Source organism: Equus caballus, chromosome 24, assembly GCF_041296265.1.
Source record: "Equus caballus isolate H_3958 breed thoroughbred chromosome 24, TB-T2T, whole genome shotgun sequence".
Classification (NCBI taxonomy): Eukaryota; Metazoa; Chordata; class Mammalia; order Perissodactyla; family Equidae; genus Equus; species Equus caballus.
The window spans coordinates 46914442-46928919 of record NC_091707.1 but is presented as its reverse complement, the minus strand read 5'-3'; the positions used below and the strand labels follow the sequence as shown (position 1 = coordinate 46928919).

General features: G+C 39.2%; 1 protein-coding gene across 22 annotated transcripts in view; it reads left to right on the top strand.

The window, feature by feature from the left end:
• TTC7B (tetratricopeptide repeat domain 7B) overlaps positions 1-14478 on the top strand; it is a 246032-nt gene that overhangs the window by 54149 nt on the left and 177405 nt on the right. For all 22 annotated transcript variants that reach the window (XM_023628265.2, XM_070249758.1, XM_023628272.2 and 19 more), the window contains one exon: positions 3231-3361. In XM_023628265.2, coding sequence (XP_023484033.1) covers positions 3231-3361 — 131 coding nt within the window. The remainder of the gene's footprint in view (positions 1-3230; positions 3362-14478) is intronic.

Sequence of the window (14478 nt, the reverse complement as noted above, 5' to 3'; positions counted from 1 at the left end):
AAAATAATAACCATGTAGGCTAGGATTTATAACCTATGTAAAAGTAAAATGTATATAAGAAGAAAATAAAGACTGGAAAGAGAGAAATGGTAGTATGCAGCTGTAAAGGTGCTGTACTATATGTGAAGTGGTATAATATCATTTGAAGCAGGGGGATAAGTTAAACCCTAAAGCAGCTACTGATGATTCTGCTCAGAGACTTCAATCCCCTTGTTTCAATGAATGCTAGAACAAGTAGACAGATGATCAGTAAGGCTATAAAACCCTGGAACAACACAATCTACCAATTTGACCTAGTTGACATTTATATGACACTCCACCCAAAAGCAGACTACACATTCTTTTCAAGCGTAATGGAACATTTATCCAGATTGACTATATTCTGGGCCAGGAACAAGTTTCAACAAATTAGAAGGGTATGTTCTCAAGTATGTTCTCTCCTCAGGGATTCCAAGACCACCCTCAGGTTAGTGGTTCACTAGAAAGACTCACAGAACTCAGAAAAGCTATGGTAGTCATGGTTACAGTTTATTATAGCAAAAGGCTACAGATTAAAATTACTAAAGGCAAAAGGTGCTTGAGGCAGAGTCCAGGAGAGACCAGGTTCAGGCTTTCAGTGGTCTTCTCCCAGTGGGTCATATGGATAGCACTTAAGTCTCCCAGCAGTGATGGGGTGCAGCACTCATGGAGTATCGCCAATCAGGGAAGCTCACTGGAGCCTTGGTGGTTAGGGTCTTTATTGGGAATCAGTTATGTAGGCGTGGAGTGCCCATGGAACTGATCTCAATTATTCGGTTTCCAGTCCGTCTAGAGGTCAGACTGGTAGAGTGTGGCCCAAGGCCTCTACCATAACCACACTTTAAGTATGACATCTGGTGTGGCCCAAAGCCCGAGATATGCAAAGACTCTCTTATCAGGTAGGATATTCCAAGAGCTTAGAGATTCTCTCCCAGGAACTGATCAAGGGCCAGTCCTTTCTTTGGAATGTTCAGAATTTGAACATTCCAAGCCTGTTTAGCCCTTTACTCTATAGACCGTAATGGAATTAATTTAGAAATCAATAACAGAAAGATCTTTGGAAAATTCCCAAGTATTTGGAAATGAAATAATACAATTCTAAAGAAGAAATTAAAAGTTAAATTAGAAAGTATTGTGAACTGAATGAAAATTAAAACACAACATATCAAATTTTGTAGGATACTGCTAGAGGAATACTTAGGGAGAAATTTATAACTAAGTGCCTATATTAGGAAAGAAAAAAGGTCTTAGATTTATACTTTAGTTCCCACCTTGAGAAACTATAAAAGGAAGAGTAAATCAAATCAATGTACACAGAAGAAAGGAAATAATAAAAATCAGAGCAGAAATAAATGAAGTTGAAAACAGAAAGACAAAAGAGAAAAATCAGTGAAAACAAAATCAACGAAATCAAAAGATTTTTACTGAGAATTTCAATAAAACTGATAAAACATTGGCCAGACTATTCAGGTTAAAAAGGAATTCTACACAAACTCTTCCAGAAAATTGAAGAGGATCAAATATTTCTCAAGTCATTTTATGAGGTTGGCATTTACCCTAAAACCTACCAAAACCAGACAGAGACATTACAAGGAAACTACAGGCAAATATTCCTCATGAACATAGAGGAAAAAAATTCCAAGCAAAATTTTAACAAATCAAATCTAACAATATACAGAAGGAAAATACATCATGGTCAATGGGGTTTGTCCCAGGAAAGAAAGTTTGGTTTAACATTTGAAAATCAGTCAATGTAATTCACCAGATTAAAAAACTAAAAGACAAAAAGCCATAGGATTATCTCAAAGGACACAAAAAAAGCATTTGACAAACTCTGGCATCTGTTCTTTTTAGAAGAATTTTTAAAGGTTTTTTTTTTTTTTAAGATCTTTTTTTTATTTTTCCTTTTTCTCCCCAAAGCCCCCTGGTACCTAGTTGTATATTTTTAGTTGTGGGTCCTTCCAGTTGTGGCATGTGGGATGCTGCCTCAGCATGGCCTGATGAGCAGTGCCATGTCCGCGCCCAGGACCCGAATGGATGAAACACTGGGCCGCCTGCAGCGGAAGGCGCGAACTCAACCGCTAAGCCACGGGGCCGGCCCTGGCATCTGTTCTTGATATAAACTCATAGCAAAATTGGTGTAGAAGGGATCTTCAACCTTTTCTTTTTGGGTGAAGAAGATTTGCCCTGAGCTAACATCTGTTGCCAATCTTCCTCTTTTTTTGCTAGAGGAAGATTAGCCCTGAGCTAACATCGGTGCCAGTCTTCCTCTATTTTGTACGTGGGATGCCTCCGCAGCATGGCTGATGAGTAGGTCTGTACCCGGGATCCGAACCCACGAACCCGGGCCACCAAAGCAGAGTGTGCAGAACTTTAACTACTCAGCATGGGGCTGGCCCCCAGGATCTTACTCAACTTAATAAAGGGCATCCATGAAAAACTCACAGCTAATGTCAGACTTAATGGTGAAAGACTGACTGCTTTCTCCCTAAGATCAGGAGTGAGGTAAGGATGTCTGCTCTTACCCTTGTACTGGAGGTTCTTAGTACAATGAGGCAATAGATAGAAATAAAAGGCATCTAGATTGGAAAGGAGGAAACTAAACTGTCTTTATATGCAAACAACATGACTGTAGAAATTCTGATGGGATTTACAAAAACAGTAGGAGAACTAATAGGTGAATTTAGCAAGGTTACAGAATACAAGATCAGTATTCAAAAATCTATTGTGTTTCTATATACAACAATGAATAAAAGGAAATTGAAATTAAAACAGTACCATTTACAACAGACTAATAAACTTGAAATACTTAAGGGGAAATCTGAGAAAAGGTTTGCAAGGCATGGACACTGAAAACTACACACCGTTACTGAGAGATGAGAAAGAAGGCCTACATAAGTGAAGAGATAGACTGTTTTATGGGTTGGAAAACTCAATATTGTTAAGATGCCATTTCTCCCCATGTTAATCTATAAATTCAGCATAATCTCCATCAAAATCTTAGCCAACACTTTTCTTTTTTTTTTTTAGAAATTGACAAGCAGATTTTACATGGAAATGCAAAGGACTAAGAATAGCCAAAAAACTGAAAAATATGAACAAAATCAGATCACTAACACTACTTTCAAGATTTTCTGGCCCCCTAGAGCAATATTAAAAATTAAGCCCCGTGAAAAACAACTCACCCAGTTTTTGTATGTTTGCTGTTTTAGGACTTTGCCTAGAGAAGTTGCCTATTTCCTCTTCTACCAGTAATCTCCATGTGGACCGGGAACAGGATGTCATCACCTGTTATGAGAAAGCTGGGGACATTGCACTCCTGTACCTCCAAGAGATAGAAAGGGTAAGTGAGGACCATGTGTTCATTCCAGTTGATAATTTTTAAAAATTTCAAATCAGATCATACAGAACTGTGGCCAACCTCTGGAAAGCCTTCAACGTGTCTGCCTCTGGGTTCAAGGCTTGACTTCTATCCTTTAATGCTAAGGAGATGGTGGTGATTGTGGCACCTTGTGAAAATAGATGGGTCAATGTTTGGGAAGCATGTTAACATCCTCAGAGCAGACATGAGAGCATGCATCTGTTTATACCCTCAGCGCCCTGAAGTGGCTAATTATTCTTGTTCTCCTATGCAAAATAGGTTGAGCTTCCTTTGTACTCGCATGGACTCTATGCCTATGTAGGATACCTCTGGGGTTTGGGAGGCTTTACCTCAATGTTTATGTGAAAGGTCTGCTGGGGACTCTCAACTGACCTGGTTGGGGCAGGTTGGGTATCCCCTGAGACCATCTGGGATGGTTTTCTCACAGCAATCAGTGGTTTGCGCATGGTGTGGGGAATGAAACCAGCAGCTGACAAGAGGGCCACCTGAGGAGAGAAGGAGGGAACAAGACGCCCTGAGCTCACACCTTCAGCCAGAGAAAGTTGGAGGCTGGCTGAATGGTCCCAGAGAGGTGTGGGTGACTTGTCTGTTTAGAAGGATTGCTGTCTTTTGGCTCTACTCTTTACTAAGTTCCCTCACCTCTCTGCCTCAGTTTTCCTGTCTGTGAAAAGAGCATAATGACAGTTCCTACTTGATGGAGTTCTTGTGGGGATTATAAAAGGTCATGTAAATAAAGGCACTTAGCCCAGATTCAGGAACGTATTGGATTCTTAGTAAATGTCACTTATTTTTACTAATAATGGTGGCTCCCAGCCATCTCTGCCCCTAGCGGAGTTTCCTGGAGTTCTAACCAAGGCTTGACACTGATATTTTCCCCTTCAGACCCAGAGATGGATCCTCTGAGGTTGTTTGAAATGATGAGAAATCCTGTGAGACTTTGAAAATGCTCAAAGTCTTGTTTCCCACCAATTTGATGGGTTCTTTGTTTCGTGAAGGATTAGAATAGAGAGGGGCTACCAAAATCTTGCTAGTTTTTGTTATTTTAGACGTGTACAGAGGGGAAGTAATTTTTTTCGTAAATATTTTCATAGTGTGTCGACGTGTATGACGAGGATCAGAGTTGCCTTTTAAGAGGCAGGGAGAGTAGAGTGAGAACCACAGAAAGAGGTGGAGAGAAGGGCGGGAGTGACGGACCTGGCCCCCACCAGAGTGGATTGTAAATCATGGTTCATGACGTCTGGGAATTTGGGAGGATACTTGGCCATCTTGCCAAAATGTTGTTCTATCAGAAGGCTGCTATGAGAAAGGAATTTTTTTGTTATTCAGAATTTTTGATAGGATCTTTAGAGAAATGGTCATGCAGCTTGCTTTTAAAATCCACGTTGTTTCACTGTCTGCCTCCTTGATAGCTACTGCTGGGCAGTGGAGAAGTCTGCTTACCCCAGCTAAACTGTTGACCCCGCAGCCCTTGCCATTAGGGGCCCTTATTCTGCACCTTACTCTCCAAGTGTTCAGCCCTATCATGTTGGGACTGCCTTCTCCTGGCTGGGAGAAGGGAGGTTCGTCTGTTACACGTGTCCTTAGTGACGTGGGAATTGGCAGATCTGGATGTACTTCCTGTCGTGTTCATTTATAACTACCTACTCCCCACTGGATTCTGTAGCCAGACCATCAGAGAGACTCATTTAATCATAGTATTTAAAAGAAATATTTTTTCGTGGTGTTGGGGAGTCAGTGATGATAGGATGTTAGACTTCGAGAAGAAAATAGAGGCCCAGAAAGGGAGGACACACAGGAAGTTAGGGCCAAAACTGGGGTTAGAACTCAACCGTTCTGACACCTCATTCAGCGCTCACTCACTTCATTGTCCCAGGCCGCTGGAAACAATGCAGAACCATGCAGTTTCCCACACTTGTGTATATGGGAAGAGCTCAATAAGTATTTGACCAAGCGAGCTCTGAGCATGGGGAAGCAGCCTCAGCCTAGGCTCAGGACGTGTAGACTTTCACATTTCTGGCTCTGACTTTCCAGCATCAGTTTTCCTTTGTAGGAAACCACTTTGAGCCTCCCCAGATCCAGCAAGCTGGGATATTAGCCCTGGGAGAGACTGAATGAACCAAACATCTGTTTTGACTGTAGTAGCTGCTCAAGAAATTATCTGTTAATTGATGAGAAGTCTAGGGGAAAAGTGACTGCTGGGTTTGGTGGAAGTTCAGGGGTTTTTATGAGGCAAGATAACGGCACGTGCGGAAGATACTTGCTTAGCCTCTTTTTTTTTTTTTAATTTTTTAACTTAACTTTTAAGAATTATGCTAAATTGAAAACAGAAATGTTAGGGAAATAGAATCTGAAAGAGGTAAGAGACTGGGGCAAGCTTAGGTAAATAGTGCTTTGATTTTCTGGGTGGGCAGCCCTTTTAAGGAGAAACTCCCACGTGCTTCGTTGCTATACTTGTTCTGCTGGACAGAGGCTGGCATTCAGTGGTTTTCTCCTCATTTCCTGGCCATCCTATAGCGAAGAAACTTCTGTTTCCCTGGACCCTTTGGCATTTTATTTATTATTGTTGGCTCTTAACTTCATTCATGAGCAAGAATAAAATTTGAGAACTTTTGAGGACAGTTTGGAGTATGTGGCCTATGTTTTTTCATCATCTGAAGCCACCAAGTGGTGTTTCCAAGGCCCCCCATTCTCTGAGTTTCTCTGATGGTGGGTATGTTCAGTGATGTTAGATTTGTTTGCTTCCTGAAGGGCATTGATTCTTCAGAAGGGAGGCTGACCTCAGCTTCCCCTCAAGGCGGCTAAGTTAAGCTGTGAGAGGCCACAGAGCACAGTGGTAAAGTGACTGCTGGTGTTGGGATCCTGACCTTGCTACCTCTTAGCTGTGGAACTTTGGGCAAGTTACCCAACCTCTCTGTGCTGCTTCAGGATCCTCATCTGTAAAACAGCAGTACTAATTGCTATCAGGCTGTTGTGAGGATAAGATGGGTTAACCCACAGACTTCCCAGTGCCTGGTTAGAACACAGTAAATGTTAGTTTTGTGTCATTATGTGTTCCTGTGTCACCTGGCAGTGGAATCTTCCCTAACCTGAGAAGATTTCAGATATTCAGATAAAAATCTGAACCATCATAAACACACTGTTTTATTTAAAACGTTAAAGAATTTTCAGGGGAATGTTAATAGAGTCATTTTTTCAGGAGAATTTGAGTTTTTCTTTCTTGTACAGAAGCTAATGGGACAATGTCTCGCCAGGAGTCCCCATATCCTGTCTGGGTTCTGGACTTCTGTTCACTCCTGGCTGTCTGCCCTTGCTCCAATCGTTTTCCATTTTCATGGTGGGGCTGAGGCTGGCTGACTTGTCTGGGGATTGGGAACCAGTGAGCCACCGGTGTTTTCCAGCTTTCTATGTGTTATTCCCCCCTCTTGCTCCAAATGTGGAGTGGGGGCCAAAGACAGCTTGAATGTATGAAAGCTGTGTGTGTTACATATTTGCTTGGTGTTGTCCTTGTTATATTAAGGTTACAGAGACATTTAATTTTCTCTGATAGTTTGTTCTCTGAAGGGGAATAAAAGATACCTCTAAAATTGTGAGTGTAAAATAATTTAATCAAATGAATCAAATTAGAGCAGATAGAATTAGAAATGACCTAGGATGGGCTTGATTGGTTTATCTTCAGATGGTGGCATTATGCCGACAGTAAATAAAGTTATCTCCCCCGCAAGGAGCTTGTAGTGGTGCAATGATAGGAATAAAGATGACCTCATCCTTGAATGTCATAATATGAGCCCTGCTTTTGGCGAATGAAATCATCCTGTCTCTGTCCTTTGCGTGCATCAGCCAACCAGCTGGCGATGGCTTTCTTGAGCAGAAGCAGTGCCAGGGTAGAACTCTACCTTCTGCTGACAGTTCATTCCTTGACACCCTATTTTGGAAAAGAAGTGAAAGCAAAATTGTGGAACATCCATAGCCGTTTTAGTGCTGAAGTTTTGAGAGGAGACAAGTGGTCCCCAAAATTGCAGGGCCTGGCCCAGATTTCCTCTCTTTATCAAGGAGTTGTTCTCTGGTCAGCATGGTCATAGCTGGAGTTTATTACCTCCTCGCTCCAGGATGAACTTGCAGTGACATAGCTGAGGTATTGGATTCAGCACTGGATTAGATTAAAGTTACTGTGTGTCTTGAGTTCAAACCAGATGTCTCAGGAAAAGTACTCAGTGCAACTGATGAGAAAGGCAGGGTGTGACTCTGGAGCCCACGTGGCTGTGCTTCTGGCTTTAAAATGTGAGACGGTAAAGAAGAGACACATCTTCCCTCCTTTGCCTTTTCCAGTCCCCGTCTTCTCAGTCAAGCCAAAGCAGCAGGTTGAAGTTCAAAGCTTAATGTAGTACATCTGAATAAATAGTTCCTCGAAGAAGTGTCAAGAAACTGGCCAGGCAGTGTGCTGTGATTCTGAGCCTTCCATCTGACTCGGATGGGAGGCTGCAACACACTTGAAACTGAGTTAGAGAAGTCTGGAAACCAGAACAGAGCAGTAGCTTATTTTAATTTCTATATATTCTCAGTTGGCCCTTGCCCTTATAATTTTATAGCATTAAAGAGTTTTATATCTGTCATTTTTCACTCGACATTATGTCAAGGCTTCAAAGTGTTTTCATGGCTGTATAATATTTCATCAAGTGGATGAACTCTATGGTATAATTAACTTATCATTGGGGATAAACTGTTGTTATAGATAATGCTGCAATGCCAAGCTTTCCCCCTTCTTTGCGTTGTTTCCTAAGGGCAGTTTCCCAGAAGTGGGGGTATTTTTAGCATTTTTTTTACCAATTAGACTACATAGTGTGTCTAATTGCTTTCTACAAGTTGTACTAACATCCACCTTTGGCAGTATAGGGAGGTTGTGGTTGCTTTGCAATCTTGATACGGTTGCTATTCCATAAAAGCTATCTTGCTCATTTGCTAGGTGAAAATGACACCTTGCATTTTTAGTTTGCATTTCTTTAATTATCAGTGAGGTTAAAGTTTTTCCATCTGTTTGCTTAGTAGTTATGATCCTTATCTTTTTTTAAAAAAATTATAGCATTGTTGAGATATAATTCACATCCCATGCAATTCATCCATTTAAAATGTACAGTTCAATGTTTTTAAATATATTCACAGAGTTATGCAACCATCACCAATATTTAATTTTAGAACATTTTTGTCACCCCAAAAAGAAACTTTGTACCCATTAGCAGTCACTCCCCATTTATCTCCGATCTCGCCAGTCTCTATAGCTTTGTATTTTCTGGACATTTCGTATAAGTAGAGCTACGCAATGTGTTATCTTTTATGAGTGGCTTCTTTGGCTTAGCATAATGTTCTCAAGATTCCTCCTGTGTTGTAGCAGGCATCAGTACTTTGTTTTTATTGTCAAATAACATGCCATTGTATGCATACACTACTTTGTGCTTCTCCATCTATCATTTTAACATTTATCATTTGGAATGTTTCCACTTTTTGACTATTATGAATAATACTGCTATAAATAATCATAAGCAAGATTTTGTGTGGACAAATGTTTTCATTTTTCTTGGGTATATACTTAGGAGTGGAATGGTAACTTTGTGTTTAACTTTGTCGTATTCCTTTTTTGTCTGTTTATACTTTCTGTCCAATTTTTGGATGTAGTGTTTTTCTTACAATTTAAATAAAGTCTTTGTATGATAAGTATGTTAACTCTTTATCATGTTTGTTCTGAATGTTTTCCCAATCAGTAACTTTCCATTTTTTAAGTTGCTCATAAATTTTAAATCTATATATAGTTGAATCTGATTATCTTTTTTATTACGTTTAGTTTATTTTTTAAAGCTGAAATATTAGGATAAGCCTCCTCTAGGATTTGAAAAGTTTTCAACCATTTTCTATGTTTTTTAAAAGAACTTTTAATTTCCAAATCTTCTTGGGATTTATTTTGGTGTATGATATTAGATATGAGTCTAAATGTTTTTCCCAAATTTCAGTGCCACTTTAAGATGATCTTATCTCCCTTTGTCATGTTTTCTGTCATATGTTTTAGGTCGTTCAGTAAATCTTTAGATACAGTGGTAATCTCTGGCTTTCTTGTTTTGTTCTGCTAATCTTATATTGCACCAACATGACACCGTTTAATAAGTATTTCTCTCTGAAGGGTTTTAACCTCTGAAGGATTAGTAACTACTTACTACTCTTATTTTCCAGAATATCCTTTGTCCTTTTCTGTTGACACTTCTAGATGAATTTTAGAATAATTTTGTTGAGTTCAAAAAAAATCCTATTGGGATTTGGTTGAATTTTGGTTGAAGTTATATATTAACTTGGAGAATTATATTTAGTCTTCACTCGTCTATGACCATGATATTTCTTTCTGTTTTGAAGACTTTTTGTTTTACAGATTTTAGTAGATTTATTTTATTCCCAGATCTTTTCTCTTTATATTGCTTTGTAAATAGGATATTTTTTCATTATATTTTGACATATAGCAATGCTTTTGATTTTTTAATTCACTTACCCGAACATTTATTGAGTGCCTTTTATGTTCTGCACACTGCCCTTGACACCAGGGGCGCTAGAATGAATGAGCCACAGAGCATGTCCTTAGGAAACTTATGATCTCATGGGGACACAGGTCCTTAACCAGTTTAGGAAGTGCCTTCGTGGGGACACTCAGAACTCTGCAAGCCCAGAGAAGGGTCTTGCACCAGTGTGGAAGTTCAGGGACGGCTCCTGGAAGAGATGACACCGGAGCTGAATGCTGAAGGCTAACAAGGATGGCAATTTAGAAGTATGAACAACAATGTTGAACTCTTCTATTAAAATAGCGTTGATTCTTCTCATTTTTCTAAGAATGTGAATATATGACAGAGGGATGATTTTTGTTGTTGTTTCTTCCTTTCTAGTATTTTCCATCTCATCTCCCTCTCGTGCCCTAACTCCAGACTTTCTAAAACAATGTCAACAAACAAAACTGGCGAAGAATGTTCTTATTTTGTTCCTACTTGAAAGTTACTCTTTAACACATCTCCATTAAGGATTGTAATGTTTATATGCTCTTTAAGTTTCTTGTTGGCAATTCATACAAATCATGTATATCCCCGTTATACAGATGAGGGCAGTCAAGATCTGAGAGATCAAAGGAGTTGTCCTAAGTCCACAAATGGACAGGAGTTGTCAGAACCAGACCTTGAGCCTCGATCTTTTGACTTAACATCTTTGGCCCCTTCCCCCTTGCTGTTGTGCTTCCTCAGTCGTTGGGCGTATGCTTTTGCAAGAGCAGGCTGCACTTGTTAAGGATACTTGTTGGCAGTCTTCTCAGAGGGAAGTGTTTATCCACAGAACAAGTGGTGGCTTCAACAGTGCCAAACAACGTTCCTGCCCAGGCCCAGGTGTGAGAGGCTCCTCGGGAGGAAGGGATTAAATCCAGGATGCTTAGACTTCAGGGTAAACCCCGAGCCAACTATTCCCTCTGCCTCCCCCCTTGCGTCTTCCCCAGTTTTTTCATTTATAACCTACAGCCTCATCCTGGCAACCCTGACCTCTCGTCTTCTAGACTGCTCTGCAAGCAAACACAGACTGGTGGGACAAAGGGAGAGAAACTGGACTGCAGAGTCTGGTGGACCTGGGTTTCAGCACCAGCTCTAGCACTTGCTAGTCACGTGATTCAGACAACTTACTCAATGGAGCGATCTCAGTTTCCCCTTCAGTAAAGAGAGGATATTAGTGTGTATCTCAGCGGGTTTTTGTGGGGGAATAAATGAGATAGGCTATGTACCCACATAGTGCCTAATATGTAGTAGATTACTTTCTTATTGACCTTTTTCTGCGTGTCTGATTGGCCCTCCAATTTTATTAATTGATTCATTTACTTCATATTTTGAGTTCTTACCCTGCACCAGACACTGCAGTAGATGCTGGAGATACGTATATTAGTAAATGAAATAGATGTAGCCCATGACTTTGTGGAAGTTGCAGCAGAGTGGAGGAAGATAGCCAGTAATCAAGTAAAAAAATCATTGATAAATGCAATGAAGGGATAGAAGAGGATGCTGTGAGAGAATATAACAGAGGCGGGCCTACTTTTGTTAGGCGGTCAGGGAAGGCCCTTCCTGAGAAGGTGACAGTCAAGCTGATACCTGAGATATGAGAAAGAGCACAAGAGTAACATGATCCAGATTGTGAAAAAGAAAATTATTCAGGCTGCTTCTTGAGAGTGGAAGGGCGGTAAAGGAGCAAGAGAGGATGTGGAGACCCCATTTGGGAGGGTTTTGTAGAAATCTAACAGGAAGTGTTGGTAGCTTAGGTAAAGATAATGGTAGTGGAAATGGATAGTTACAGACAAATTTGAAAAATAATTAGGAGGTATAGATTAGATGTGAGAGTGTTAAGGTGTCAAGCCTTGCTTCCCAATGTCTTATTTGGGCAACTGGGTTGATGACATCATTTGTTAAGATGAGGTGATAATAGAGACTTCAGTTTTGGGCTGAGCCTGGACTCCTAGGAGTGTAATCATGCTCAAAGGTATTCTGGTGGCTCTTGTCCCAGGAAGGCATTCCAGGAGCTAGGAAGGAGATGCACAGAAAGGGACCCTTGAAGATGAGCCCCATCTCTAAGGTCTGGATGTTCAGACCCTTCCTGAGACTGAGGCTGGAGCAGGAGAACCAAGAATTTCCCCCTCCCACCACCGGACACATAACAAACATGGCACCAAGTAACAAGTAACAGCAGAATACTGCCAGGAAAGGGGCATGAGTATGGAGAGGAGCAACCCTATAGGAACTGCTGGAAACTGAGGGTGGAATAGAAGCACTGAGGAAAACCCTCTGGCACCCCAGGCCCCACCATAAGGACAAGTTAGCAGCCCAATGCTGGAGGAATTTGAAGTCTGTGGTGTGTTGAAGGTAACTATAGAAATAACAAAACCCAACCCCAGCTCAATTGCTGACTAGACTGACTCAATTCACCACACATATGGCCTGATATAGGGAGAGGGGTACCCATTTTCAGGTGTAAATATTATTTACCTCAGTCTGTTTTTCTATACGTAGTCATCAATATTAAATAAAAAGTTATAAGATACACATACATACACATACAAAAAGGAATTTTAAAAAACCATGAGAAATAAACAAAACCAAACCCAGAAATGACTCAGGTGTTGGAACTATCAAATAGAAACTTGAAAAGATCCATGAGTAATATGTTAAAGGATATTCTGGAAAAGATATACAACATACGTGAACAGATGGGAATTTCAGCAGAGAGATGGAAGCTATAAAAAAGTAAAATTGAAATGCTGGAAATAACAAAACACAATTTAAGAGATGAAGAATTTTTTCAATGGCTTTTTAGAAGACTGGCTATGGCTAAGAAAAAATCTTTTTGTTGAAGATAGGTTAACAAAGATTATTCAAACAGAAACACAAAAAAGAAAAAGAAAGGTGGGGAAAAAAAACAGAACAGAGCATCCAGGAGCTGTGGAAAAAATATCATACACATAATTGGTGTCCCAAAAGGAGAAGAGAGAGAAACTGGGACAGAAGAAATATTTGAAGAGAAAATGGCTAAGAATTTTTCAAAATTACTGAAACACAGCAAACCACATATCCAAGAATCTCAGAGAACCTGAAGCAGGATAAATACAAACACACAGAGACACATTGTAGTTAAACTGTTGAAAACCAAAAACAAAAATCTTGAAACAGCTAGAGAAAAAAGAAACTTTAAACAGAGAAAAATAAAGATGAGGGTTACAGAAGACTTGTCTGAAACTATGCAAGCCAGAAGACGTTGGAGAGACACCTTTAAAATATTGGATGAAAATTCTCAAACATCTTTCAAAAAAGAAGACAAAATACTTTTTGTCTTTTTAGGACAAACAGAAGTTGAGAGAATGCATTGCCAACAGACCTGTATGACAAAAAATGTTAAAGAAGTTCTTCAAGCAGAAAAAAATCCAGATCCACACAACGAAATGAAGATCATTATGAATGGTGACAATGAGGGTAAATATAAAAAGACTCTCTTATTTTTAATTTCTTTAAAAGATAATTGCCTAAACCAAAAATGGTAACAATGTATTTTAGGATTTATAACATAGAAGTAAAATGTGTGACAACAATAGCACAAAGATGGGGAGGAAATGGAAATATACTGTTTTAAGGGGTTTTATACTATATATCAATTAGTGTAGTATTATTTGAAGATACACTGTGATAAGCTGAAGAGTTATATTGTAAACCCTAGGACAACCACTAAAAAATGAGAAAAAAAGACATAAAAAACCAGTCGATAATGGAAATGAAATGGAATCATCAATTTTAAAAAAAGCAGAATGGGAGAGAAAAAAGGAACAAAGAACGTATGGGACAATAAAAAACAACTAGCAAGATGATTCTAATAATGTCAATAATTACATTCACTATAAATGGTCTAAACACCCCAATTAAAAGGCAGAGATTTTCAGATTGGTCCAAAAGCAAAACAACTATATGTCATCTATAAGAAAACTATTTAAATAATATATGTAGATAGACAAAAAGTAAAGTTATATACCATGCAAACGATAATAAAAGCGAAGCTAGAGAAGCTGCATTATATTAGAAAGTAGAATTAGGAACACGGACTATTACAGGAGATAAAGGGAGATATTACATAATACAAGGGGTCAATTCATCAACAGGACCTTATAATCCTAAAAGTGTATGTACGTAATAATAAGCCTTCAAAATATATAAAACAAAATGTATAGAAGAATTTATAACATTAAATTCTTATGTTAGAAAGGAAGAAAATTTCAAATCAGTGATCTAAGTATCCAACTCAAAAAACTAGAAAAAGAAGAACAAATTAAAGCAAGTAGAAGGAAGGGAGTAATAAAGACTAGAACAGAAATTAGTGACATAAAAAACAGATAAACAGTAGAGAAAATCAGTGAAACCAATAATGGATTCTTTGAAAGAAGCAATAAAATTTTTAACCATTAATAAGATTGAACAAGAATAAAAGAGAGAAGACACAAATTATCAATACCCAGAAAAGAGGAGATACTACTATAGATCCATAGA